Source organism: Physeter macrocephalus, chromosome 7 (assembly GCF_002837175.3).
Source record: "Physeter macrocephalus isolate SW-GA chromosome 7, ASM283717v5, whole genome shotgun sequence".
NCBI classification, from domain to species: Eukaryota; Metazoa; Chordata; class Mammalia; order Artiodactyla; family Physeteridae; genus Physeter; species Physeter macrocephalus.
The window spans coordinates 24382546-24410068 of record NC_041220.1 but is presented as its reverse complement, the minus strand read 5'-3'; the positions used below and the strand labels follow the sequence as shown (position 1 = coordinate 24410068).

The 27523-nt window shown below is 43.8% G+C and overlaps 1 protein-coding gene and 1 long non-coding RNA gene across 10 annotated transcripts in view; one reads left to right on the top strand and one right to left on the bottom strand.

Moving 5' to 3' along the window:
• The window catches only part of LOC114486560 (uncharacterized), a 37594-nt gene extending 21796 nt beyond the window's left edge, over positions 1-15798 (bottom strand). For 2 of the 4 annotated variants that reach the window (XR_003680498.1, XR_003680495.1), the window contains exons 1-2: positions 14701-14874; positions 14452-14568 (exon numbers count right to left, since the gene is read on the bottom strand). This is a non-coding gene — a long non-coding RNA (uncharacterized lncRNA). Of the gene's footprint in view, positions 1-14441; positions 14569-14700; positions 14875-15712 lie in introns of those variants that run through there. The other 2 variants (XR_003680497.1, XR_003680496.1) reach the window with 2 other exon arrangements.
• The window catches only part of RNF150 (ring finger protein 150), a 297671-nt gene continuing 285054 nt past the window's right edge, over positions 14907-27523 (top strand). For all 6 annotated transcript variants that reach the window (XR_008617769.1, XM_055085894.1, XM_028491711.1 and 3 more), the window contains exon 1: positions 14907-15812. Coding sequence is in view for 5 of the 6 variants with exons in the window: in XM_055085894.1 (XP_054941869.1) it covers positions 15314-15812 (499 nt within the window). In the remaining variant the exon portion in view is untranslated. The remainder of the gene's footprint in view (positions 15813-27523) is intronic.

Below are 27523 nucleotides of genomic sequence, written 5' to 3'. Positions count from 1 at the left end.
GGGGAAGGGTAAGCTGTGACAAAGTGAGAGAGTGGCATGGACATATGTACACTACCAAACGTAGGGTGGATAGCTAGTGGGAAGCAGCTGCATGGCACAGGGAGATCAGCTCGGTGCTTTGTGACCATCTAGAGGGGTGGGATAGGGAGGGTGGGAGGGAGGGAGACGCAAGAGGGAAGAGATATGGGAACATATGTATATGTATAATAGATTCACTTTGTTGTAAAGCAGAAACTAACACACCATTGTAAAGCAATTATACTCCTATAAAGATGTTTTTAAAAAAAAGAATTAAGGGTAAAGTGATTTGAAATCTGAAGACTACACCCAGATTTTACACTCTCACTAAATATGATCGAATATCAATATCTGAGTTTGACATTTTAAAAATCTCCAAAATGGGGCTTCCCTGGTGGCGCAGTGGTTGAGAGTCCGCCTGCCGATGCAGGGGACACGGGTTCGTGCCCCGGTCCGGGAAGATCCCACATGCCGCGGAGCGGCTGGGCCCGTGAGCCATGGCCGCTGAGCCTGCGCGTCCGGAGCCTCTGCTCCGCAACGGGAGAGGCCACAACAGTGAGAGGCCCACATACCGCAAAAAAAAAAAAAAAAAAAAAAAAAAATCTCCAAAATGACTTCTATAGCTAGTTAGAAATCCAGATACATATACAAATACACACATATATATTATATATGATTATGTATTTCAGTTTTCTCTCTTGTAGTGGGTCCTTGCCAACTATTTGCTTTAATAACACAGAAATAGTTTTATTATAGATCATTACACATTTAGCGTCCTTGTTTGGTGCTTGATAACCAGTTGTGATAGCAGAAGTAATAGTAGTTATAGCACCAAGAGTTAATATTTTTTTAACATATTTATTGGAGTATAATTGCTTTACAATGGTGTGTTAGTTTCTGCTTTATAACAAAGTGAATCAGTTATACATATACATATGTCCCCATATCTCTTCTCTCTTGCATCTCCCTCCCTCCCACCCTCCCTATAAGACTGAATATTTATTTAGTGTTACTATAAGGAAATTACTGTCCTATGAACTTGACATAAGTGAATTTTAGTCTATTTTGTATGCACCCTTATTATCTTCATTTTATGTGCCCCATAGAAATGTGTCTGTTGCATTATGCTTTAATGCTTTCTTTTGAATTTTATAAGGGTTGAAATGCCCATTTGAACATGATTTTGCTTTTTGCAAAAGTATAGTCAGAGACATTATTGCACTACAATAATAATCACAATGAAAATGAATATACTGAAATCAGTAATAAGGAAAACATATATCTCTAAAGACAAATTGTCTTCATTCTTTTATCAAACAAACAAAATTTACTTAACCCAATATGTTTCCTATTATGAAATTTTTACTAAATTCAGCACAGAAGAACAGTAATATATTCTTATATTAATATATTCTTGTGATGGTCACTTTTTTTTTTTTTTTTGGCCACACCGTGGGGCATGTGGAACTTCTATGACCAGGGATCGAAACTGTACCCCCTGCAGTGGAAGCACGGAGTCTTAACCACTGGACCACAAGGGAAGTCCCACGTTTTTCTTTCTACTCCTCTTAATTTAGTTTACTTTTTTACTTCTAATTGGCCTACTTTCTAATATATTTGATTTTGTAAATTGATACCAATTGTTTTCCTAGAATAGGGGCAATACAAATGTGAAATAAATGTCTTTAAATGACCAGGACTGCATTTCAATCTAGACCTTAGAGAAAATTCCATACCTAAAGTTCAGGTCAGAGGATATGTTGCTCTGTCCTATGGATAAAAATATTCTATTATCAAATTTAAATGCTTAGCTGAAGTAGCATTTCTTGTTACTAGGGTTGCCCTGATTAATTAGCTTATCTTTTCCTCTTTCCTTCTTTATTTCCTTCCATATATTTTATTGAGAATCTACTATATGCCAGCTCTTTCTACACTTTAGGAATATAGATAGGGTCTCTGCTTTCATGACACTTTTTTCTAGTATTTAGGAAAGAAACACATAGCCCTGTAGAAAATACTGTCCAAGGTAAATAAATAATCTTTTCCTACATTTCCTCTGATAAAAAAAAATGTATATATAATTATCTCATCCTTATCTTTTGTCACTGAAGGAAGGAATCATCTCTGTCCTGTTTTCTGGTGTCTAAGCATATTCATGTTCCTAAAAGCATCAGTGAACATCACCTAGAAAATTGAGCTTATCAGCAACAAAGTCCTATAGAGAGACAATCTTCTGCATAGAATTCATGCTCATTTTGAACAAGGGACGGGGCTCTTCCAAAGCAAAGGATCACTGAGAACCAGACTCCAAAGCAACTGTATAGCATATGACAATTGCCAATTGTAGAATATTTCAATAAACTCAATCTTTATCACTGTGGCACAGCTGGTGGCAAGGGAATTGGAAAGGTTGGTAAGCTATGCGCTGTGAGGATCAGAATTATGTGTTTGGAATAGTGGATTTTGAGCAAATGCATGTCATGTTACAGATCACAAAATCTTACCTAGTCAAACAGTGTTTATAGTTCTTCACAAAAGGATAAAGCCCACATATATGCAATATGGTGAGGATTCATGGTTTCCCTTTTACACATTTTATTTTTCCTCCAAGTGTTGAGAAAGATAATAATTGAAGGGGGATTTTTTTCCAGGAAGGGTGGTCAGGGGAAATATCTCTGAGAAAATGGCGTTTAAAATTACAGGAAGGGGACTTCCCTGGTGGCGCAGTGGTTTAGAATCCGCCTGCCACTGCAGGGGACATGGGTTCGAGCCCTGGTCCGGGAAGATCCCACATGTTGCGGAGCAACTAAGCCCGTGTGCCACAACTACTGAAGCCCACGTGCCACAACTACTGAAGCCCGCACGCCTAGAGCCCATGCTCTGCAACAAGACAAACCACAGCAATGAGAAGCCCGCGCACTGCAGCGAAAAGTAGCCCCCACTCTCAGCAATGAAGACCCAGCGCAGCCAAAAATAAATGTAAATAAATAAATTTATTTTTAAAAAATCCTTAAAAAACAGAAGTAAAGGAAGAATAGTTTACATCTGCTAATCCCACAAGTTCTCTCCCCCACCCTCCTTCCCCTTGGCAACCACAAGTCTGTTCTCTATGTCTGTGATTCTGTTTCTCTTTTATAGATATATAGGTCCTACTGTATATCACAGGGAAGTATATTCAATATCCTGTGATAAACCCTAATGGAAAAGAATATTAAAAAAAAGAATGTCTCTATGTGTATAACTGGGTCACTATGCTGTACAGCAGAGATTGGCACTACATTGTAAACCAACTATACTTCAATTTAAAAAAAAAAAGTAAAGGAAGAAGCAGTGGCTCTGTGAATAGTGAGGAAAAGAGCATTCTAGGCATGTGCAAAAGCACTGGGACTTTTTTTTGCCCCATTTGAGGATCTAAAAGAAAACCAGGGTAATTTCCTCGTCGTCCAGTGGTTAGGACTCTGCACTTTCACTGCCAAGAGCCTGGGTTTGATCCCTGGTTGGGGAACTAAGGTCCCGCAAGCCACGTGGTACGGCCACAAAGAAAAGAAAACTAGTGCGGCTGAGGTGATGAGAGGAGGGTACCAGCCTGAGGAAAGGGCAGGGATAGCTCACGTAAGTCATGGAATCATTCAGTGAGGCAGGGGGTGGCCCAATCAGATTTACGTTTAAAATTCACTTGAAATGCTGTGTTGACTCCCATGAAGGAGGGAAGCCTTAGTCCAGTTCGGAGACTACTCTAATCATCTTGCTGGGAGGGTCGTAGCCCGGGCTAAGGTGGTTACAGGGGAGATGGAGAGGAGAGAGTAGGTTTATGATTTTTTTTGAAGATTGAATTAATGGAACTGGCTGATGGATTAGATACACAGGTGGGGGAAGGGCAGTGGTGAGGAAAAGGGAGGAATCAAGAACAACTTCTGGCCTGAGTACCTGAGTGGGTGATGGTGTCATTTACTATACGATGGACATAAGAAGGGGGAGAATTAAGAGCTCAGAGCTTGACATAGTAATTATGTGATGTCCATAAAGCATCAACAGGGACATGGAAATTAGGCAACGAGATAAATGAGTTTGAGGCTTCAAAAAATAGGTTCGGGAATCATCAGTTATGAGTAGGTATCAAAGACAAGATAACTAAAACTGGAAACATCACCTAAATAGAGAATGAAATGAAAAAAACAAAAAAGGGGTCACAGCAACCCTTGGGATCTTTAGGAACCTTTAGGCGCAGAGCCCTAAGGAACCCAACAGTTACACGTCACACTGAGGGACCAAAGGAGGAGCTCTGAAGAAACCAAGAAAGGGGAGAGCTTCTCAAGCAGAAGGCCGTGGTCGACCTTGTCGAGTGCTGCTGGGAGGTTACATAAACTGAGGACAGAAATGTTTCCGTTGGATTTGGCAAAGCAGTGGTCCCTGGAGACCGGAAATGTTTCAGTGGGTGATCTGGGCAGAGGACAGAATATAGTGGGTGGTGGATGGAATGGGCTGACAGTCACTATAGCCAGTGTTTTTGAAAAGTTTTGCTATAAAAAGAGAGAGGAAAGGAGGTAGCAGCAGGAGGAAAGATCTATTTTAGGTGATACTTGAGCATGTCTGTGTGCTGATTGGATACTCCGGTTAAAAGGAAGTGATTTATTAGATAACTCATAAGAACCTGCTGTGTAGCACAGAGACCTCTACTCAATACTCTGTAATGGCCTATATGGGAAAAGAATCTAAAAAAAAAAAAAAAAAAGAGTGGATATATGTATATGTATAGCTGATTCACTTTGCTGTATACTTGAAACAACACAACATTGTAAATCAACTATACTCCAATAAAAATTTTTAAAGAAAAGAAGTGATTTATGATGTGGAGAGGGAGACATTAATTCTAAAAGCCAAGTTCTTGGGAAGGCGAAAGGGAACAAGATTCCTAGCAAAAGTGGAAGTGTTGGCCTTGATAGGCGGAAGGGTGTTTTTAGGGAAGATAAAATGAGGCAACGCTGGATGGCTTTTGGATCAGGTGGTGGAAAGATGAGGAATTTGATTCTGAAGGCTTCCTTTTCTCTAAATCAAATTTGAGGTGAGATGGTAAGCTAAGAGTAAGAAACTAAAGAGTGTGTAGAAGGTGTGACAAGAAGAAAGATATGAAAATATTCAAAGGGGAGTGGAAACGTGAACGTACCGAAGAAACATAGTAGCAGTGTCTGGAGATGCCAAGGTGAGGTTTACACCACCAATTTAAAGCAAAATTGATCAGGTCAGTAGTGAGATCTTTGATGATGATAATGACAATTATAATAGTAATGGTAATAATGATAATAATAATAATGGATATGAATGGGAATTCTCCTTGACTCTTGTCACCCCAATGCTCTCACCCCAGGATGAACTGGCTGGCCATGCTTGGTGTCACTTTCCTCCATATTTCATTCTTATTATGTTCAAAGAGGGAAGCATTTCTAGAAAGAGGAAGCCTGTTCTATCAAGTATACTGAGTGACTTGTTTCCCCAACTAGAAATTCCAAGTAAATTCTACAGACCCATTTGGAGACCCTAATAGAATCAAACCTAACAGCAACAATAACAACAAAAGAAGCATATAATTGTAAGTGACGTGAGTAAGAGAATTATTAAATCCACAGAACGTTCCAGTTGGAGAGGTTTGTTGAAATCATCAATTCTAACACCCTCATTTTACAGAAGAGGAAGTGGACTCCAAAGGGACTGATCTGAGCTTTCACACTAGTCATTTGCAGCACTGCGGCAAGAACTCAGACCAGACAGCTCATGTGAAAACTAGCACAGCACCTGGTATATGGGGAAAAAATAAATAGATGCTATTTCCTATCTCTTGTTCCTTCTCAGTGACCTTACCATATGGTGAATGAGTCAACAGAAAAATAGTAATGCCGTCATCTTGCAACAGGTCTGTGTGACTATAGCTCAATGGACATTTAGGTATTAGTATCAAAAATAAAGTAAGTCTGTGCTCTCTATCTGCAGGTTGGTTGAATCTACAGATTCAAAACTCGCAGGTATGGAGGGCCGACTGTATTCACTGTACTACACCACTTTATATAAGGGACTTGAGCATCTGCATATTTGGTATCCGGCAGGGGCTGCTGGAACCAATTCCCCGTGGATACAGAGGGACGTCTGTAAGAGGGACGTCTGTAGGCCGAAATGAGTGATGAGTCATCCCGCAGTCTTGACGTAGATAGCAAATTAGGCACAGAGCTGGGATTAAAACCCTGACACCTGTGCCTTTCTGTCCTAAGGCTGTCTCCCTTAACTGTGGTGCTTGCTGTGTACCAGCTCTGTGGGAATGGGCTTCATGGTAAAAGGGAAATTATTCATAAAAACATCCTTCTAAACAGCCAGCTCTAAGAGGGCAGGAAGAGGGCCTGGATTCTCTCCCATCTGGTAATTTTGACAAAGTACAGTTTACAGCTGCTCGTGACCATAGCACGACTGCTATCGTCAGTCAGCATGCAATTCTCTGGATGTCTTTATCTGTAGATACATCCTCCCCCATCCCAGCCTTCTGGTGAAAGAGGACAAGATGGTCTTAAAAAGGACAGAAAAAGAAAAGATGCCAGTTTTTTTTTAAAATGTGCCCAATGAAAGTAATAGTTTAGAACAAAAACTGAACAACCACGTACAAAAAAATAAGAAGAAGAAAAAAAGAGATGTATAGTGGTGAAAAAGTTTTCTCTTGGTTTTGGCTCAAGTCCCAAGTGAGTTTTTCTAGGCTGACTTTCCATATCTAGCTGGTCAAAAATATCCATGACATAAAGTTGTTTGGAAGGGGATGTGGTTAATAAGAAAGACAAAGAAGCCCAAATTAACTGTCAAAATCATATCAAAGACTGAAATAAGTAGAACTCACTTGAAAATTCAAAGGAGCAAAAAAGAAAAAAAAAAGGTTATTTTTCAGCAAAGTATCCTGTTTTGAAATTCAGAGAGTTAGTAAAGGAATAAAGAGCAAAGAAATGAATATCATTAGTTTCATGCACATTCTCCAAAAAAAGAAAAAAAACACTTAGCCATAAGCTTCCATTTCCATCTGCTGTACTTGCAGCAGAAGTTACAGGGACTTGTGGACTCTGAAAGTTCTTCTGCTTTTCCTGGAGAGCTAGTACGTGGTCTCAGAGAAGCAATACAGCCCACCAGTGTAGCAGGGTAAATTGACTATGGAAGTACAAATGAGGTAAAAATGACTTGACGGGAGCTGAAGTGAACAAAGGAATTAACCAGAGGCACACAAAGTGAAGTTACAAATCAAAGTCAAGTTAACAAACAAGATGGTGAATATCTAAGACAAAGAGAATACCAAGGCAATAGGATAGCCCTTAAGACCATAGCCTGGAGACTTCCCTGGCGGTCCAGTGATTGAGACTTCACCTTCCAATGCAGGGGGTGCAGGTCCGATTCCTGGTCAGGGAGCTAAGATCCCGCATGCCTCGCTGCCAAAAAACCAAAGCATAAAACAGAAGCGATATTGTAACAAATTCTTTAAAATGACTTTTAAAATGGTCCACAAAAAATAAAATAAAAAAAAAAATCTTTAAAAAAAAGACCGTAGCCTGATCTTCCAGTACTGGTCAGACTTCCAGTACAAAAGCCTCACCCTCCACCCCTTCTGCCCTTGCTAGTTGTATGACTTCAGGCACTTGTGTAATGGGACTAAGCTCATTCTGAGAATTCAATAAGTCAGTCTATGTAAAGTGCTTAGAACACACAGTACCTGCATATATATTAAGTGCTCAAATCTTTGTTACTGTTTATTATTCAACACACTGGTGGATGCTCTTGTGGGCCAGACATGGCAGCAGATGCTTGGAATATGGCAGGCACTAGAAGTCCTGGAGGAGAAGCTCTGCAAGCCTAGGCCTCTGTAGGTTACCTGCAAACCTGGCTCAATCATTCCTATATTTTGTTATTTCTATGTAGCATTACTTGCACTCACTGAATTCTTCTTATGTGTGTGTTTTTAAAACTACCGCCCACTAACTTCACAATTCCCTTGGATGATTCGGTCCATCTCTAAAACTAGACTCTAAACTCCTTGAGAGGAGGGCTCCTGTCTGTTCCTCAGCATCCAGCACAGGGCTTAACACAAAGAATGCAACCATACATACAAAAATGAACAGACGGTCTTTCTTTAAAATTTTTTTGGACGTTACATTTTCTAGACTTATTTCCTCCTACTCCTCTTGTGCTGACCTCCGTTGGGGACTCACTCTTCTTTGTGCCCTTTAGGATCTTCCAACAGTCCTTGAAGGAGACGTAATCACTCCAGTTTTAAAGAGAAAATTGTGGCGCAGCACATGGCAGGACCGAGATCCTAGTCTGGTTCATCTGCCACCAAAGCCCCACGCCTCCACCCCGCACATTGCACCTCCAACTCCAAGCAAACGTGGAAGATGGGGAAGACGAAAACATCGTTGGGACAGCCCATAGGAAACCAGACACCACAGGATATTACTTCACAGGAAATGGATTTTTTTTTCTGGCCGTGCCTCGTGGCTTGCAGGATCTTAGGTCCCCAGCTAGGGATTGAACCTGGGCCACAACAGTGAAAGCACCGAGTCCTAACCACTGGACCACCAGGGAACTCCCAGGAAATGGATTTTTAAAATAATAACACCAGCCCTCACATGTAAAGTAAAGTGAATCACCTATTGTATTTTGAGAATTCTTCCCCCTCTACAAACATATGGAAAATATATATATATATTTTTTCTTGTTTTGTTTTTTGCGGTACGCGGGCCTCTCACTGCTGTGGCCTCTCCCGTTGCGGAGCACAGGCTCCAGACGCCCAAGCTCAGCGGCCATGGCTCACGGGCCTAGCCGCTCCGCGGCATGTGGGATCTTCCCGGACCGGGGAATGAACCCGTGTCCTCTGCATCGGCAGGCGGACTCTCAACCACTGCACCACCAGGGAAGCCCCTGGAAAATATTTTTAAAGAGTTTTCCGTCTTTTCAGTCATGGGGATAGTTATTCAGGAGCTTATTGTGAAGAAAGAACCTACCCTGAAGAATGAATGGGCATCAATTTTTTAAAATTGCAATCAATCAAATCAAATGAAAAATACAATATGAATCAAATCTTGTATATTGAAACTTTTCCCCATTAAACTTTTATTAAGCCATTAATCGTGTATACGTAGGAGGAATTGTATTTTCAAATGATTTAATTCATTTTTTAAAGTCTACAGTAGAATGCCCTTTGAACACGTGGTGCACATGAATGGCAAGATGCCAAAGCAAAGCAGCGTCGAGGCTGAGAGCTTCGTAAAGTCTAATTTGCTGGCATTTGGAGAAATGGGACCCTGCTGTTCTCTGCTGGAGCTGCTCTTTATTTCTGACTCAGACACATATAGGTTGCATGCATTTAAGTCAACTCCGCCTCTACCATTTATGAAAACTAGAATACCTCTACACACCAAAGAGACCTGGGGAGACCTACTCATTCTATCCGGCCTGGGCTGCTTGGCTGGTAGAGAGAGTTCCCCCTCAGGTGGGGATCCCCATGAAGCTGTGTTCTGGTGATATTTCTTTTATTTCTAAAGAAAGTTTAAATGCTTTTAATCATTTTTCAATTTGTCCTCTATTGAAAATGTATGGATAAGGCATTAAATTTATTCAAAATAGGCCCCTCCTATAATTCTTCAACTAACTAACTGAGAATACCTGTGGATATATATGAATTTATTACCATGGTGAACATGGTAGTGTGTGCTTAGTGTTCATGGGTGATATTGATCAGAATGTTTCCAATGATGTGGCCAGGTCACACTGCCATCTGGCTGTTTTCCTTTGTGCTTACTTGCCGTGTTGCTCTTTGCTGAAGTTTCTGAGGAATGTACCTAGGAGTTGGCCCAGACCTTGTTTTTGTAGAGATCTTTCATCGGGGCTACTTTATTCTGGTGATATTTCAGAAACAAATACTTGAAGGAGCTCACTTTACTCTGGGGCATGGTGTATTAAGTGAGGCCAACCTTTGGAAAAGCAATCTGGCCATCCAAAATATGTGTTAATAACTTGAAAACCGTTAGCGTGCTTTGATCCAATAATCTACCTTCTGGAATTCTATGCTGAGGCAAATTACATGAAATTGCCATTTGGATATCTCTAGGCACCTTGGACCTAACATATTCAAAACTCTGGATTCTTATCCCAACCAACTCCTCCTGCAATCTCCCTCATCTCAGAGAATGACCCCTCCATTCTGCCAGTTGCTTAGGCTCCAAATGGTCGAGTCCTTCTGGTATTCTCTCTTTCGTTCACACCCCATTTCAAATGCACCAGAGAATACTGTCTGCTCCATCCTCAGAATACATCAAGGCTCAATCACTTCTCACCATGTTCATCGCCACCTTCTTGGCATAAGTCACCATCCTCTGTTTCTGAATTATGGCTATAGCTCCCATTTGTTCTCCTTGCTTCCATACTGGCTCCAATACAGTCAGAATAAACTTTTAAACACGCATAGTCCGCATGTCAGACTATGTCACGTCCTGGCTTCAAACTCTCCAAAGGTTTTTCCTGTCACTCAGAATAAAATCCAAAGAGTTGATAGGCCTCTCATCTCTCTGATCTCATCTCCTTCTCTCTCTCTTTCTCACCCTTCTCCATTCTCAGTAGTCTCTCTGCCATTCTCCAAGCACATCAAATACAATCTCCCTTCAGGACCATCGTGTTTATGGTGCTCTCTTCCTAATACAACCCGTCCCCCAATACACATATGGATCCCTCATGTCTTTCAGGATTCTGTTCACAATTCACCTCATCAGAGCAGTTGATCCCAATGTAACATAGCACCTTATATAAAATAGGTCACCCTGCCTCACTCTGCTGCCTTTTTCTTCATAGAACTGTTATTGCCTGGCATAATCTACAACTTAAAATTTGTCTGTTTCTCCCACCCCAAAATGTAGATTGTATGAAATTTATCTGTTTGAGTCCCTACTGGATACCCAGCTCAGTGGTTCAAGTAGCACTACTGGAAAGAAGAAGCATTGTGCTGGAGGGGAATCACCAGTACAAGGCTGGAAACAAATTAAGACCCATGCCCCAAATGGACTTTTTAGTTTATCATGAATTGGACTTCAGCTCCTCTGAAATAGTGGCTAGTGGAAATCAAGATCTTAGAGATTACCATTATTCTTTTCTGAACCATTTAAGACCAACATGCAGACAGAGTGCTTCATCCTACTAAATAATTCAGCGCACATATCCCCCACATAAGGACATTCTTCTACATAGCTACAGTATAAACATTCGAATCAGGTAATCAATGTTTATAGGACACTACCATCCAATCCACAGACCTCATTCAATTTTGCCAACTGTTTGTTTTTCCTATCTGGTCCAGGAGCCAATCCAGACTCGTTCGTTGCATTTCGTTGTCATGCCTCTTAAGTCTCCTTCCATTTGGATCAACTGGTTTTTCTATCTTTCTCTGTCTCTCATGAGCTTACAAGTTTTAAAGAATACGAGCCTGTCATTTTTTAAGATGCTTCTCACCCCGGGTCCATCCAATGTTTCTCCATGTTCAGACTCAGGCTGTGCATTCTGAGCAGGATGCAACAGAAAAGAGGCTGCGCTCTACTCAGCACATCACGTCAGGAGGCACGTGATGTGACTCTTCCCTTCTGACAATGCTCATCTTGATCGCCTGGTCAATTTGGTGTCTTCCAGGTTCTTTCCAATAAATTCCCCCCTTGATCAATAAGTATTTTTCAGAAGATGCTTTAAGACTAAGCTGACATCCTGCTTCATATCAAACACCCCCCCACCAGCCTTGGCATCCACCGAGGACTCCTGCCAAGAATCTACCAACATTGCCAAATGGTGACTTACTATTTCCACTAATCTTATTAGTTGGCATTATTCCATAAGAAATAGCTCTCCCTTTTTTTCCATTTATTTATTTATTCCATCATTATTTATCTATTCATTTATATTGGCATGGATTCATGGATTCCTGTCTTATCCAATAGGTTGTAATCAGTTACTATCACGATTTATTTTGATACTCAAATTGTCCCAGATTTGGCCAGTGGGAGCTCCTTCCTGCTGGCTCATGTGTCCTTTTAGCATGTTCCCATCACGCTTTGAGCACTTCCTGTAAAAGTTTCCAAGCTTACTTTGTACATTCCCAGCCCGAGTACTAGAATCAGCCCTGGTTCCATTTAATGGAGGATGGTACTTAGAAACCAAGATCTTCTGGCCACTTGATGTGTCCATTGCTCTGGCCTCTGAATGAAAATAGATATGGTGTATATGTGTGTGTATATATATATATACATATATATATATATATAATGATTTCACACTCATTTTGAATCCAATCCAACACCTCAGGGTTCTTTATGAAGCTGAACAGGATCCTGTAGGGCCCTCCTGGGTACAAATCCTTTCCGTGTCCCCCGGTTTTTTGTTTAGTAAACTGGCTTCATTCAGCCTCCTCGACCTTCCCTGGGTTCCAAAGGGCAGATTCAAATAGTTGCTTATCAGGGAAGGAGAAAGAAACAAAGGAGGAGCAGCCAAGAAACAACAGTGCAGCAACGGGGCAGGGTCCTGGTTCCTCCTCAAGGAATGTATATAACAATATCTTTGAGTTCTTCTGCAGGAACTAAGGCCCCTACCCAGGTGGAGGATGGCAACTTCAGGCTGAGCACAATATTGCTGGAACTCCGCTCACCAGCTCTGTTACCTCACCACCAACCAATCAGAAAGAAGTCTGCACACAGGGGACAATAATGAAGACCCTGACCCCTTCCCCAAATGATTCTCCCTTTAAAACTTTTCATGGTCAAGCAGAATCTTTGGAATTGGTTTTTGGACACGAGTCTGCCTTCTCCCCAGGTTGCTGGCCTCCTGAATAAAGCAACCTTTCCTTTCCAACCAACACCTGTCTCTCGGGTATTGGCTTTTGAGTGGCAAGCAGCAGAACCTGAGTTCGGTCACATTTATAGCTTTCTTTCCTTCCATATTCGTAAATTCCTTCTCCCACGCTAAGAAACCTGGCTCCCATTATATTTAATATTTTACTTATTGGCCCAATGTCCCTGTAATTAATCAGTCTCTCAGCCAGGATGCTACCTCCTTGATCCTGCCATCTTCTGAGCCTCTAACTTTTCCTCTAAGGGAAAAAAACGACAGGGGTCGTTGTGCATTCTTAATGACACAGATTCACTAAGTTTTGTGGCTGGAGAAAAACTGCTAAGAGACAGAGAGATATGGGGAACCACTTTGGTTTGTGAGACATCTGTACAAAACCTCGCTGGGGGGTTTTAGGCAAAGGACTCAGATCTCTGGTGGTTCAGGAACCAGCAGCCAGGCATTCTTCACTTTTGCCTTTTTGGCATTAGGCACTATAAAAAGCACTGTCCCAATTGCCTAGAAGCCTATTTTCTAAAATGAATAAGTTAGGGAAATACACAAACCCAGCACATCCAATACCATAGAGACAAATGCTTCTAAGTAGTTCTTTTTGTGCCTGCTTCTAATTTGGGTATAGCTGGGATTCTTTGCTCTCCCCTAACAGCCACCAGCTGTTCGTACTGCTTCTGGAAAAACAGCAGTTGTACTGGTGGACAGCCATTAACAGATTTCTGTAAACATGCTAACTAAGGTCCTGGGGAAAAGGTGGACTTTTGTTTTCATCATGAATGGGTCCTGAGTTCTCTGAAAGATTGCCAGTTGGGAAGTACAAGGTGGGTGATTAAGAACCATCACACAAATTGCTTTTGAGATGTGACAGGTATCTCGAGCCAAAGAAACTGTTGGTGTGAAAAGATAACCGCTCAAACATTTAACTGGTAAGGAATTGTGCTGTGTCAAAGTTTTAAGAACGCGACTCTAGAGGGGCTGTACTCTCCACTAACTAGCTGTAAGCTCTATGCACAACTGGAGAATATCCTATAAACAATGATAACCCAAACAAACCTGCCTTGCCTATTGATGCTCTAAGTCCTCTGTTACCAGTCATGACAACCAGAATAAAACACAGTGAAGAAATAGCTCACCCAATTTCTTTTCTTACAGAGTTAGAAAACACTCATTCTATAGGAAAACAAATGTCACATGTTTGCTGTCAGAGGGTAAGAAAGAAACCCATTTCTATACTCATTCTAATACAGTGCAGCATCAGCTTGACCTGGGAACTTGTTAGAAAAGCATATTCTGGAACCCACCTCACATGTACTGAATGAGAAGGGCCCATCAGTCTGAGTTTTAACACACACACACACACACACACACACACACACACACACACACACACTGGTGACGGTGATGTACATTTAAATTAGATAGTCACTGCCCTAGATATTCCTGGCGTGGTGTTCGAAGGACCCAGCTACCAACTAACCTTACCAGTTGGCCCTAGGATGGGTAATTAGGGAAAGTTGTTTATGAGAGATACACACATTTCTCTACCTTTGAGACGCAGGAAGTTGTTCCTCTCTTCATAGGTCAAGCGGTCGCTTCCCCTTTTGCCTCCAGCTGGACCACGTCGCAGATTAGGTTGAATTTGAGACCCGGCAGGGGTCGCTGCTGCCCATAGAGAGGCCGAGAGAGCGTGGTAAGAGAAGCCTAGAATCTTTGACATCACATTAAGCTCCTCCTTGCACGCACACATTAGACACACACACACAAACATATACAGACACACACACACTCACGGACCGCGTACTCTTCTCTGCCGGCTTTGCTCCCGCTACTCCCGAGCCGGCCCCTCCCGCGGCAAGTGTGTGCCGGGCGCAGCCCGAGGGAGCCGGCGCACAGCAGGGGCGGCCGCCGCGCCCCCAGCCGGACCCGCACGCCCCAGCGCTCGGCGACGGCAGCCGGGACTCCTCGCCGGCACCCCGGGCTCGGAGCAGCCGCGCCCGCCCGCGCCGGGGCTGCAGGGCGCCGGGCCGCCGCCCCGCACGCTCCCGGGCCCCCCGCCACCCCTATGAGAGAAGGAGAAGCCGGGCGAAGGAGCAGGACGCTCGGCAGTTGGACTCCGCCGCAAGCCCGGAGCGCCCCCTCCGCCCGCGCCCCGCCGGCGCCCGCGAAGCGAGATGCAACCGCCGCGCTCCGGCTGAAAAGGGAAGGGGCCGGCGCCACCCGCTCGCTCGGAAGCCGGTCCCCGCGGCGGCTGCGCGTCCCGGCCGCGGCCCCCCGGGCCCGGGAGTGAACAGGAGCGGGAGGAGGAGAAGGAGGACAAGCGGCCGGCCCGGCGTTGGCCGGGGCTGGGGAGGAGGGACGGCGCGGGGGGCGCGCGCGGGGGGCGGGGAGGGGGCCCCGGCGGATAAAGATGGCACTGTCTCTCATCCAAGCGTGCCGCAGCCTGGCTCTCTCAACATGGCTGCTTTCCTTTTGTTTCGTGCATCTGCTCTGCCTGGACTTCACCGTGGCCGAGAAGGAAGAATGGTACACCGCCTTCGTGAACATCACCTACGCCGAGCCCGCGCCGGACCCCGGGGCCGGGGCGGCGGGCGGCGGCGGCGGCGGCGGCACCGCCGCCGAGCTGCACACCGAGAAGACCGAGTGCGGGCGCTACGGGGAGCACTCGCCCAAGCAGGACGCCCGCGGGGAGGTGGTCATGGCCAGCTCGGCCCACGACCGCCTGGCCTGCGACCCTAACACCAAGTTCGCCGCCCCGGCCCACGGCAAGAACTGGATAGCCCTCATCCCCAAGGGCAACTGCACGTACAGGGATAAGATCCGGAACGCGTTCCTGCAGAACGCCTCCGCCGTGGTCATCTTCAACGTGGGCTCCAACACCAACGAGACCATCACCATGTCCCACGCAGGTAAGCGGCCCCGGCGGGCGCGGGGCGGGGGAGGGGAGCCAGAGGGGGATGGAGGCGCCGAGAAGGATCCAGCGCCTGCCTGCCTCCTAGCTCCTTCCTGCGAAGTCCGTGCTTTGCGAAAGACGCGTCTCTGTTCCTCGGACCTACTAAGTTTTGCTCTGCGTCACTTCGTGGGGTTTACAAAGAAGAGAGGACTAACAGCATTGGGGGCACCAGAGAATGCGTTCCAATTAGCATAGCGCCACTCGGACGAAGGTTGGCCGAGGGGGGCTGACTTTACCGAGGAGGATCTGGTAGGTGGGGTGTGGGGGGCAGGGTTCGGATGTTGTCCTCGGCTAGTGAGCGGCCCCGCACCTGTTTGGAACCGCGAGATCTGATAACTCAGCTCTGCACTTGGGTGTGTGCATCAGGTATACTCCTGAGGCCGGCGTCTGTGTATCAGGAGGCGGGTAGGGTTACTGGTGCTGGCGCTCGTCACTGCCGACTTGCTCAAGTCGGGTTTCAGCTCTTGGTGGCAGATTGAGTACCGCTCCCCCGACCCCGCCCCGCGCCGCCCGCTGGGTTGACGCGAGTCATAAATAATACCGAAAATCCTGTGCTCTGCCAAGCTGTCATCCAGAGGAGCTGACAGGCGAGGACGGTGGTAAAGAGTAACAATCCTCAAAAAGCCACCAAGAGCATGGTGGCCATAAAGATATGACTGCTTTTACAGTGTTGCATTATCCTTTGCCCGCTTGGGAGGTTAAATATGCTGAAGGTTTTCTTTACGGCGAGAAAGAGATTTCAGGGTAGAAAGAATATGCTTTTCGTAATGATCGCAGGGTGCCGGGACGAGAAGTCCATGACTGTCCTAAAACTCGCTCTTTCCCCGTGTGCCTGACATAACAGTGCTTCCGTGGTAGGAACAACAAAGTCCTCTCCAGGCTTGTCAGCAAAAGCAGCTCGTTTTAGCAGCCTTGCCTCCTTGAGTCCAGGGTTACTTCTTGTTTTCTGTGCATCCGGAGAACCTTGCCCTCCTTCTCCAGAGAGGTTGCTGGGTTTGAGGCTGTGGCATCCGGAAGGAGAAGGAGGGAGTGGAAGTGACAGATGCATTTTCTGACTGGAGTCACCGAATCAAAACATTACCAAAAGCTGGCTTTTAAAGAAAATAAACAGTTAATGCTACTGAAATGGAGTACCAAGCTTTGGCCACATGGGGGGTGGTGCATTCTCTGGGGACAAGTTTTCATTCCCAGAGCTCAAGTCACCCATTAGGGAAATGTACAGTGGGTTTGCCTTTGGTAGTCAACGCCAGCTGTTTCAGACAAGGAACGTGTCAACCCTAATGCAAACAGGTGGAGTGGGGAAAGGTCAGTGCTTCTAACACAGGGGCCAAAGATAATGCAGTGCACTAATTCATGAAGAGGAGGAAGGGACAGTTAACTTCTTGGAAAAGTTAGGCTAGAGCACTGAGGCACATTTGGTATACTTTCTTGAGCTCAACAGTTTTGTAAGTGAAAAGATGGTACTCTGACCTTGAGTCATAAGAGCACTTCTTAAACTTTATGACAGTCAAGGATTCGGAGGACTATGGAAAGAGCGTTTTAAGTCATGTAAAGTATCTTTAAAAGCATATTTAATATATAAACCTCGGTGGGGGGAGTGTGAAGGAGGGTTTTTGTTATTCTTTAAACTCCCAGAAGATTGTTAGCTGACTTTGCAGGATCCTTTAAATGTTTCTTTTTGCATATGCATGAAATCAAACTCTGCAGCTTGGAGCACAAAGTTAAGAGGCATCATTTGTTCCTGTGTAAAAAGAACTGCCAACACATTGGGTCAGTTAATGGCTCGCCTGTTTTTAAAGGAAGCCATAAGCTGATTTGCCACACAAATGATGCTTGATTAAGATGTAGTGAGGATAAATAAAGGGCTTGGTAATAATTTGGAAGTTAGACTAAAAAAGTCAAGAAAATTCTCTACTGTCTAACTGTTCTGTTTCCAAAAATGTGTTAACGTTGTATCTGCTAATAGCCATGAGGCTTCCATATTATCGTTTGATGTATTGCCACATTAGGAGACTGGATTCACTTTAGTCAGAGATTGCATTGATTTCTGCTAAAGTCTCATTATAAGGAGATCCGTGACAGGGTGGCTTGGCGAACCTTTCACTTTTAACTTTTTCTACCTGAATGTGAACCAGTGCCAGCACTGGTCTGGCTGTCAGTATGTTACACTTAGCTCTAGAATGTGAAGGCTTTACTTTTTCTAGTTGAATTGAGAATTCTGACTCAAATTCGTCTTAGGAAATGGTGTACATTTTAGATGCTAATCAAATATTCTTATTTTGTGAACACGGGATGCAATATAACAGAGGATCCTTACACTTGTGAACTTTTTACTTCAGTCTCCAAAAAGTGAACATCAGCCTTTGCATTTTAAAAAAAATCTCACCTCTCCTCTAGATCCTTTATTTTCAGCACTGATAGCTTTCAGGTGAGGAGAAAGTCTGAATTTAGTGTTATGCACCCCACTGTGTAATACCTATGCATTTGCGGTGATGTGACCCCAACACACCCACTATCTTGAAATTCAGTTAAATAGGAATCATTTCCCCTTCCCCTTTCCATAGAGCCTTTCTTTCTGATTTTTCCTTTCCCGCTTATGATTTTGGGTTTCTGACACTTCTGCAATTATGGTTTCTCATTCACAAAGACACAGATTATCCTGGGATAGACTAGTAGCTTTAGTTTGTAACCAGTTCTTTTAAATCTCTTTAAAAATATGACCACATTGAGAGAGAGTTCACATAGCATACGGTTCACTCATTTAAAGTATACAGTTTAATGGTTTTTCCTCTGCCAACAGAGTTGAGGACCCTCACCACTGATTCCAGTAAGAAACCCTGTGTCCATTAATAGTTACTCTTCATTACTCTCCAATATACCAGCCCTAGTTAACCACTAATCTCCTTTCTGTCTCTGTTTGCCTATTCTGGACATTTCACATGGATGGAATCAAGTAATATGTGTCCTTCTGTGACTGGCCTCTTTCACCAGCATAATGTTTTCAAGGTCTGTCAATGCTGTAGCATGTCTCAGTACTACATTCCTTTTTGTTACCAAATAATATTTCCTTCTATGTATATACCACATTTTCAAAATTCATCAATTAATAGACACTTAGGTTCTTTCCACTTTTTGGTTATTATGCATAATGCTGCTGTGAACATTCATGTACAAGTTTGTGTGTGGACATTTCTTTTGGGTACACAGCCAGGCGTGAAATTTCTGGGTCATATGGCAACTGTATAGCTTAAACTTTTGAGGAACTGTGCGATTGGTTTCCAAAGAAACACACCATTTCACAGTTCCACCAGCAGTGTAGGAGGGTTCCAATTTCTCCACATCCTCATCAACACTTGTTGTCATCTATCTTTGATTTTGGCCTTCCCAGTGGTGGTGAAGTGGTGTCTTCATTGCCGTTTTTGTTTGCATTTCCCTGATGACTAACAGTAACTTTTGAACGTAATCTTAATTCTTCCTCTGCTTTTCCTTTTTCTCCTTTTTCCCTTGCTCGCCGTTATTTGTTTTTTCAGCTCAAACACGTTTTGTCTTAAAGAAGAAAGGAGATTAATAGAGAAAAGAGATCTACCTCTTCCAATTATGAAGGAAAAATAAAGCCCATGGACCAGAGACTTTATATGTCCCCTCTAAAAGGATGTGAGGAACTGCATCTTTCGTGCTTTGGAGAGCTTCTTCCCAGGTTGGCTTTGTGAAAGAGCAACAGGAGGGCTTGAGTAAAAAGCTATGTAGAAATCCAGCCTCCACCTGAGAGCCCAGAAGTACACTTCCAGGTACAGGTAAAAGCAGCCAGATCCAGGGACTTCCCTGGTGGCACAGTGGTTAAGAATCCGCCTGCCAATGCAGGGGACACGGGTTCGAGCCCTGGTCGGGGAAGAAAGCACGTGCCGCGGAACAACTAAGCCCGTGCGCCACAACTACGGAGCCTGTGAGCTACAACTACTGAGCCCGCATGCCACAACTACTGAAGCCCACATGCCTAGAGCCCGTGCTCCGCAACAAGAGAAGCCACCACAATGAGAAGCCCATGCACTGCAACGAAGAGTAGCCCCTGCTCGCTGCAACTAGAGAAAGCCCGCACGCAGCAACAAATTAATTAATTAATTAATTAATTAATTAAAAATAAAAAGGCAGCCAGATCCAAATGATCTCCTTGGAGCTGGTCAGATGCCTGTGAACCGTGAAGTGCACTCTGAGGGAAGTGATATCAGCCATTTCTAGAGGCGCTTGGGGAAGTGGTAAGTTAGGAGTTTGGCCTCTCGCCAGCCCCTTGAGTTTGTGTCCTGCTCCTGCTACTTCCTCACTGTGGGTCTTTGAGCAAGCTAGCCTCTCAGGGCCTCAGTTTCCTCATTTGTGAAATGGGGGAGCCTCAGTTGTTTGGTATGAGAGTTAAATGGGTTCACACATGTACAGTGCTTGCGTCTGTAGCTGGCACCTAGCCCTCAATCCATGCTAATCCTATAGGCCTTGCGCGCAGTGACACACAGGAGCTCCTGCATGGATCACCAGACCCCGGGGGCTCGCTGAGGCTCTGGCAGCCTTAGGAAAGAGCTCTGGATTAACCCTCTCCTGCTTTAGACACCAGAGCCATCGTGCCAGTTTCTCTTTGTGGTTTCTGTGATTCGAGACAGAGTGTCCCAGCTCCCTCTGATGGCTGGTGAACATTTGCGGATTCTCCTGTGGCATTTGTGCTTTCTCTTGGGTTAAACTGAAATCTCATCAGAGCAATATGAGATGTGTCTGTATATGGTTTACGTATATTTATATGATAAACATGGTAGATCGGTGTTTGGAGGTGGTTAAGTGTCTGAGTTGTGACGTTGAAGAAATGATGCATTTTCTTTTTTCCTTTTTTGAAGAGTGTGTTTGCTATCTTCTCATCTTTCACTAGTACATAGCTAAAGGAAAAGGAGGAAACTAAACATCTAGGAAGAACTTTTGAGAGCCTGGATTCCTAATAGTAACTTAGAGATGGAGCGAGGGAGGAGATGGTTGCAGTAACTATGCAGAAAATAAGCTCAGCCCTTGGCGAGGAGGAACCCAAGATGGAGTATATCTCATGTATTCTAGGACCTTCTCCAAGGTTGGAGGAGAAAGCATAGGAGATGTACTGAAGCTCTTTCCTGTGTAAGTGGGTGCTAAGATTTTAATTCATTTACATTTACTTTTACTTTAATTCAGCTACATTTACTTTAACGGATGAAGTCCACCTTTGCCTTAACCTCTGTAAAGGAACTAGCTGCTAGAATTTTTTTTTTTTTTCAGGACTCATGTTTTTTAGAGTATTTTTGTGCAGTTTTGTTTTACATTTTCCTTTAAGTAATATGTTTACCTCTCTTCAGCATATGGTAGCCCTCTGCCTGTGTGGTGCTTACTCTGTGTCAGGCATGTTATAAGCACTTTGTGTACTAGGTCATTTAATTCTCACGATAACACTGAGCGGTAGGTACTGTTATTGGCCGCTGTCCGGGAAACTGAGGCTTAGACAGGGGAAGTGACTTGGTCATGCCGGTAGTAAGTGATGGAACCAGGCTTGCAAACCTGAGCAATGTCTCCTGAGTCTCTGCTCGTAGCTGATGCTCCATATACTTTCCCAACTTGAGAGGATACTATACAGACTAGCTGTGGACAGTGATGACTTCCTGATGGAGACAGGAAGTGATCTAAAGCTGATGCCCATTTCAGAATACTTTAGCACATCTATCAACCAAATGCACTTTGGTTGAAGGGCTTTTTTCTTCCTTCATAACTGGAAGAGGTAGATCGCTTTTTTCTATTAATCTCCTTTCTTCTGTAAGACAAAACATGTTTAAGCTGAAAAAACGAGCCTTGCAGACTGCATTTTTGCGACAGGAGAGATGGGACCTTATGTTTGGGGCTGCTGTCCTCCAGACTGACCTCTGATTAACCATTTGGCTTCGGTCCATCACTTTCTATTCTGGACCTCGGTTTCTTACTTATAAAATGAAAGGTCTGAATTAGTTGAGCTCTAAGAGCTGCTTGAACTCCACAGTTTATTCCTTATATATTCAAAACCCAGGATATTTTTACCTAAATTCAGATTTCTGGCTTCTGATGAGAAAATCTGACGACAGGGGCCCGTGTCCCTGCAGAGCAGTGGCTGGCGGTTTAGGTGAACGGTGTGCCCATTACCTGGCCCAAAGCCCCATCACTACTTATGGCCTGGCTCTCGGCCAGCTCTGCTCCTGTGTGCCCCCGGCCTCAACCCTGAGGCTTATGTATTTGGAACCTCAGCTTTATGGAGTCAAACTAGGGTTAGTGAGGAGAAGTTATAGAAAGCAGACTTGCTTTAGTAAAGGGAGAAGAACTCATAAAGTTAGAACTGTTGAGAGATGGAAGAGGTTTTCTTGGGAGGTGAAGCTTTCTCTTGCATTCAGATGGAAACTGATCACAGGATTTATGCCCAGAGTTCTGATGGGTGATGATGGAAGGGTCTTCCCAAGCCTGAGAGCTTGTGATTCTCTATCGTTTAAATATTTAAAAAACATTTCTTAACAACAGCCTTGGTTTCCATTCCATTTCCCTCTTAAGATACATATAGAAAACTTATTTATGCTTGGTCTTAATCTCCCAGGACAAAGCAATATCACCCGCCTCACTTAGTATTTGTTTATTTATTTGGTGCTAAACTGTGCCTTTTCACCTGGCTCTCTACTGGCAGGCAGATATCTAATAGCCAAGAACTCCAGACTCTTGTCATTAAAAGCCATAATTCAACATCAGTGTTAAATAACATTATTGGTAATGTAAGTCAGTATGGTCTGGGGACTTCCCTGGTGGCGCAGTGGTTAAGAATCCGCCTGCCAATGCAGGGGACACGGGTTCGAGCCCTGGTCTGGGAAGATCCCACATGCCACGGAGCAACGAAGCCCGTGAGCCACAACTACTGAGCCTGCGCTCTAGAGCCCGCGAGCCACAGCTACTGAAGTCCGCACGCCTAGAGCTTGTGCTGCACAACAAGAGGAGCCACCGCAATGAGAAGCCTGCGCACCGCAACAGAGTAGCCCCCGCTCGCCGCAACTAGAGAAAGCCTGCGCGCAGCAATAAAGATCTAACGCAGCAAAACAACAACAACAACAACAACAAGATACTGTATGGTTTGTTTACTCATTTCACGTCATAGAAATACGTATCTGGGGATTTGGAAGGAATCCTCCCTTTATCTTCTGATCTTTAGTAAGAATCCCATCCTCATCTCTCCTGATGGCTCTGTTCTTAAAAATCCCCTGGCTTCTCAAAAAGGAAGGAATTTTATGACCATGAAATCAGGAAAGATTCAAAAAGAACCCAGGACTCTATAACTTATTCTTTTAGTTTTTTAGAAAGGACTGATTATGTTTCCAGTGCAATATTAATTTGTTTAGAAACCAGTCTCAACTTTTTAAAAGGAAGACCTTGACCATTATTGTTGCATTTTTGGATATGAAACTTGGTATATAAAGAACTTAATATTTTGATAGCCCCTGAAAGTCTTCCGTTTATCCCCAGAAGAGATACTTCATTTTGTATGTACTCAAAGGAGGACCTTCACTTATTACTGAGTGACTGAAGTGATGCTGAAATTCTGTGTATTTGATCATGTGAGTTGAGAGGTGCTAAATTTGAGTTAACCTGAATAGGATTTGACTTTCATTTTATCTCAGCTCTGGAGGATTTTGTGGTAATATAAAACCCAGAGAAATAAGGCTGCCTTGTGCTGTGTGATTTTTCTTCTACGAAGCTGCAATTATGGTGGTTCTATTAAATCGAAACCTTGTCTATAGGTGTACTATAATCTTTTATTTTAAACTTTGAGGGCTTAATCACTTGGCAGTTTAACTTGTGGCGGGATAAGTGTGCTTTATAGATTGAAGTAAAAATATTAATGACTAGTATTAGATCTAGTTCTTTTATTTTTCTATATGAGAGGAAAATTTTCTTTTACTGCTTCAAAAGCATTGGTTATAAATTGGTTTCTACCAGTATCATGTTTTTTTAAAAATCTCGTCTATTCCATGAAATAGTGGTATTTAGAAAATCTGTTTCGGTAGAAATAAGCATCATTTGTCATAAAATTAAAGCTTATGTATCAGATTGTTAGGCTTTTCCATATTCAATGTATGGACATATATTTCATGATATAGATTTGAAAAAAGAAAGTATTTTTGCATTAAATGTATGGCTTATTCATGTTCTTTCCAGGCAAAGATATATTAGGTGAGATCATATATTAGGTAAGATCCAGGAAGTGTTTTCTTTCTTAACCAGTTCAGCCTCTTATCTCTCCATCATAAATAGTTTTTTACACACACAGTCCATGTAAGCGCTATTGAAAAGGCAAACATTTGAGGTTTTTCAGAGGTATTGTCAGTGAACCTATACAAATGCCTTTTTTTTACCCTTAAGTATTTATTTTCCCTGGTCCCCATTTTCTACAGAAGATGTTCACCTGGCCACTCTGTAACCATGAACTGACTACACCTACATGTAGTTCCAAATGACCCAAAGAATAGCGGAAGAGGAAAGATGTTTTCCCCTTTACTTATCAAGGTGTTTTCTCCTTTATTTACCAAGGTGCCCCACTGGAATGTTCTTTCTCCCAGGTACGAAGGACTGTGCCTCTCTAAGGTCGCTTCTCCGTGACCTCATCACTAAGGCACTCATAGTTACTCTATTTGGATAGCAGCATCCCTCCCCCTTCCCACACCCTACCCCTCTCCCTGCTTCATTTTACTTATCCTTAGCATGTGTCCTCCAACCAGAATGTAAGGGCTACAGGAAGCAAGGCTTTTAGACAGTTTTTGTTCATGGTAAAGTTCCCAAAGACTAGAATGGTCCTTGGTGGAAATGGAAAGCGCTCAGTAAATCTTAAGATCTGTTAAATAAGACTGGAAAGATGGACTACATTAACATGTTAGTCTCTAATTTCATGAAAAAATATTTTATGACACTAAAGTTTTTTTTCTTAGCTTTTGACTTATATAAATGAGGTCAGGGAGATTCTAATTTGAGTCTCTTGTTAAAATAATTGAGTCATTGTGTAGAATATGACATGAAGTGGGGGCCTTGTTCATGCCCTTCAACTCAGGAGAAAAAAGACACACCAGTAACAAGCAGAAGTTATAGGGGATCTGGGGCTTCCCTGGTGGCGCAGTGGTTGGGAGTCCACCTGCCGATGCAGGGGACACAGGTTCGTGCCCCGGTCCAGGAAGATCCCACAGGCCGCGGAGTGGCTGCGCCTGTGAGCCATGGCCGCTGAGGCTGCATGTCCGGAGCCTGTGCTCTGCAACGGGAGAGGCCGCAACGGTGAGAGGCCCGTGTACCGAAAAAAAAAAAAAAAAAGAAGTTACAGGGGATCCAAAAATTTTGTAACCAAATACAATTCTGTGCATATGTTTATTGTCCTGTAGCTTTAATACATATGTGTATAGGTGAGCATATATTTTTAAATGAAAGACATATGCCTTATAGAAAATTTTGAAAATATGGGACATTTAGAAAGGGAGGAAGATAACCTCAATAACTCAACCACTCACCCACTCAACTCTAGTGTTTTGTTCATTCTGTGGTTACATATTTACTTTTACCAAACTGGGAATATATTGCATAGGTTTTTGTAGCTTTTTAAAATTTAAAGGTGCATGTTGAAACTTCCTCAACGTTTCTGTGATGTTTCTACTTTCCCCCTACATAGAAACAGCACTGCTGTAAATGTCTGTATGTGCCTAAAAATCGGTGCATATCCGTGATTACTTTCTTAGATCAAGTTCCTGAATATGGCACTAGTAAGTCAAAAGCTATTCATGTGTAGCTATAGAGCAGGGGTTTTTTGTTTTGTTTTGTTCTGTTTTTTAAGCCCATTTAGTGATGTCTTCAGTTATACGCTCACTCCCTAGTATGGCTGTCCTTTGAAGAAGAAAGAATATCTGTCAGCTGACAGTGCTGTTGCAGGGTCCTGGCACAGCTTTCTGCATCACTTTGCTCCAAGCTAGATTAGTTTGGCAGCCGGGGCAGGACACAGAAGGTGGAGAATCAAAAGAGGAAAAAAGCCTCAATGATAGAATCATCAGGATTGCAATTGGTGAAACCCCCGCTGTTCCCTTCGATTCTTCTGTGTCTTGGGGATGTTCAGTGCAAATTGAACAAGGAATTAGGAAACTTGGGTTTCAGTTGTGGTTCTGCCTCAAATCGGCTTTACCGTTGGCAAGTCACTTCCCCCCTCTGGGTCTCTTTCATTTGGTTTTCTTTCATTTCAAAATGATAAGCAGGAGGCCCCTGGAGGGGAACTTGGTTTAGATCAGTGCTTCTCCAACCCAGTCGCACATGAGAGTCATCTGGGGAGTTGAAAAATGACAGACTCCCAGGTCCCACCTGCAGAGATTCTGATTTGCCTGGTGGTGGGAGGGCACTCTCCAGATGATTCTGATGTGCTGCCGGGATTGACGGCCACCACACTGGGTGAACCCAGAGGCTTCCTCTGGTTCTTCTATCCCGTGGTTCTTTAGTCATTTAAGAAGTAGTACTTTTTCCTTTGACCATATCAAAATCCTACATGAAAAGAAAGACGTGTAAAATGTGTTAATTGTAACGATTAAAACTGATAGTATGTGCAGTTAAGTATTACCTCAAGACATGAATTACTGACTCACTAATAATCACCAGATTTTGGAGACCAGCACGAAGACAAACAAATGGCAGACACAGCAAGTGGAGGAAAGCACACAAACTTCTGTCAAACAGTCAAAGAGTACAATAATGAGTCAGAAATGACTAGACATTTTAATTACATTTAATTTGTTGGGTGAAATTTTCACTGATAGGCTAAATGCTCGTTATCTTGATTGTAGGCCTCTGGCAGAAGAGGTAGCAATACGTGGTATTTTTCCCAAGCAGGGAGGACCCCGTTTTGCTCATCAACGTTGTCATTACCCAGTTTGGGGGGCAGTAAAGGGCGGTGGTGAAAAAGGTGATTCTGGTACCCAATTGTCCTGAGTCAATTGCCAGGGAAACATAAAGCAGCGTGGGGCTCAAGATAGAAGTTTGACGTCCCTGAGTTGGTAAGAGTGAGATTCCACCATTCCAGAATGTGAGCACAGTGTTATAGGTGCTGCCAAAACTGGGCTCGTGCTGGGCAGAGAGGGCCCGGGAGCTCAGGAACCATGTGATTCACCTAAGCCTCCACCTGTGAAATGAGCCTCCTGGGTCCCTATCGCAGCTGGCATGAGCTCTTACACTGCATGATGCAGCAAAGGGGCAGCTCTGAGCATCGAATATATGTTCACTCTATTGTCAGAAGAAACATATTCCGAACCGGACTACATCTTGCCAGCTTTATTATCACCCACTGGGTCCTGGCCATCATCATCTCTGCCCGGACTCCTGCCATCACCTCCAGCCACTGTCCAGCTCCCATTCCTGCCCCTGCAATCTGTTCCCCGTAGAGCAGATAGAACGAACTTAAAAAAAATAATAATAATAATAATCATGGGCTTCCCTGGTGGCGCAGTGGTTGAGAGTCCGCCTGCCGAGGCAGGGGACGCGGGTTCGTGCCCCGGTCCGGGAGGATCCCACATGCCGCGGAGCGGCTGGGCCCGTGAGCCATGGCCGCTGAGCCTGCGCGTCCGGAGCCTGTGCTCCGCAACGGGAGAGGCC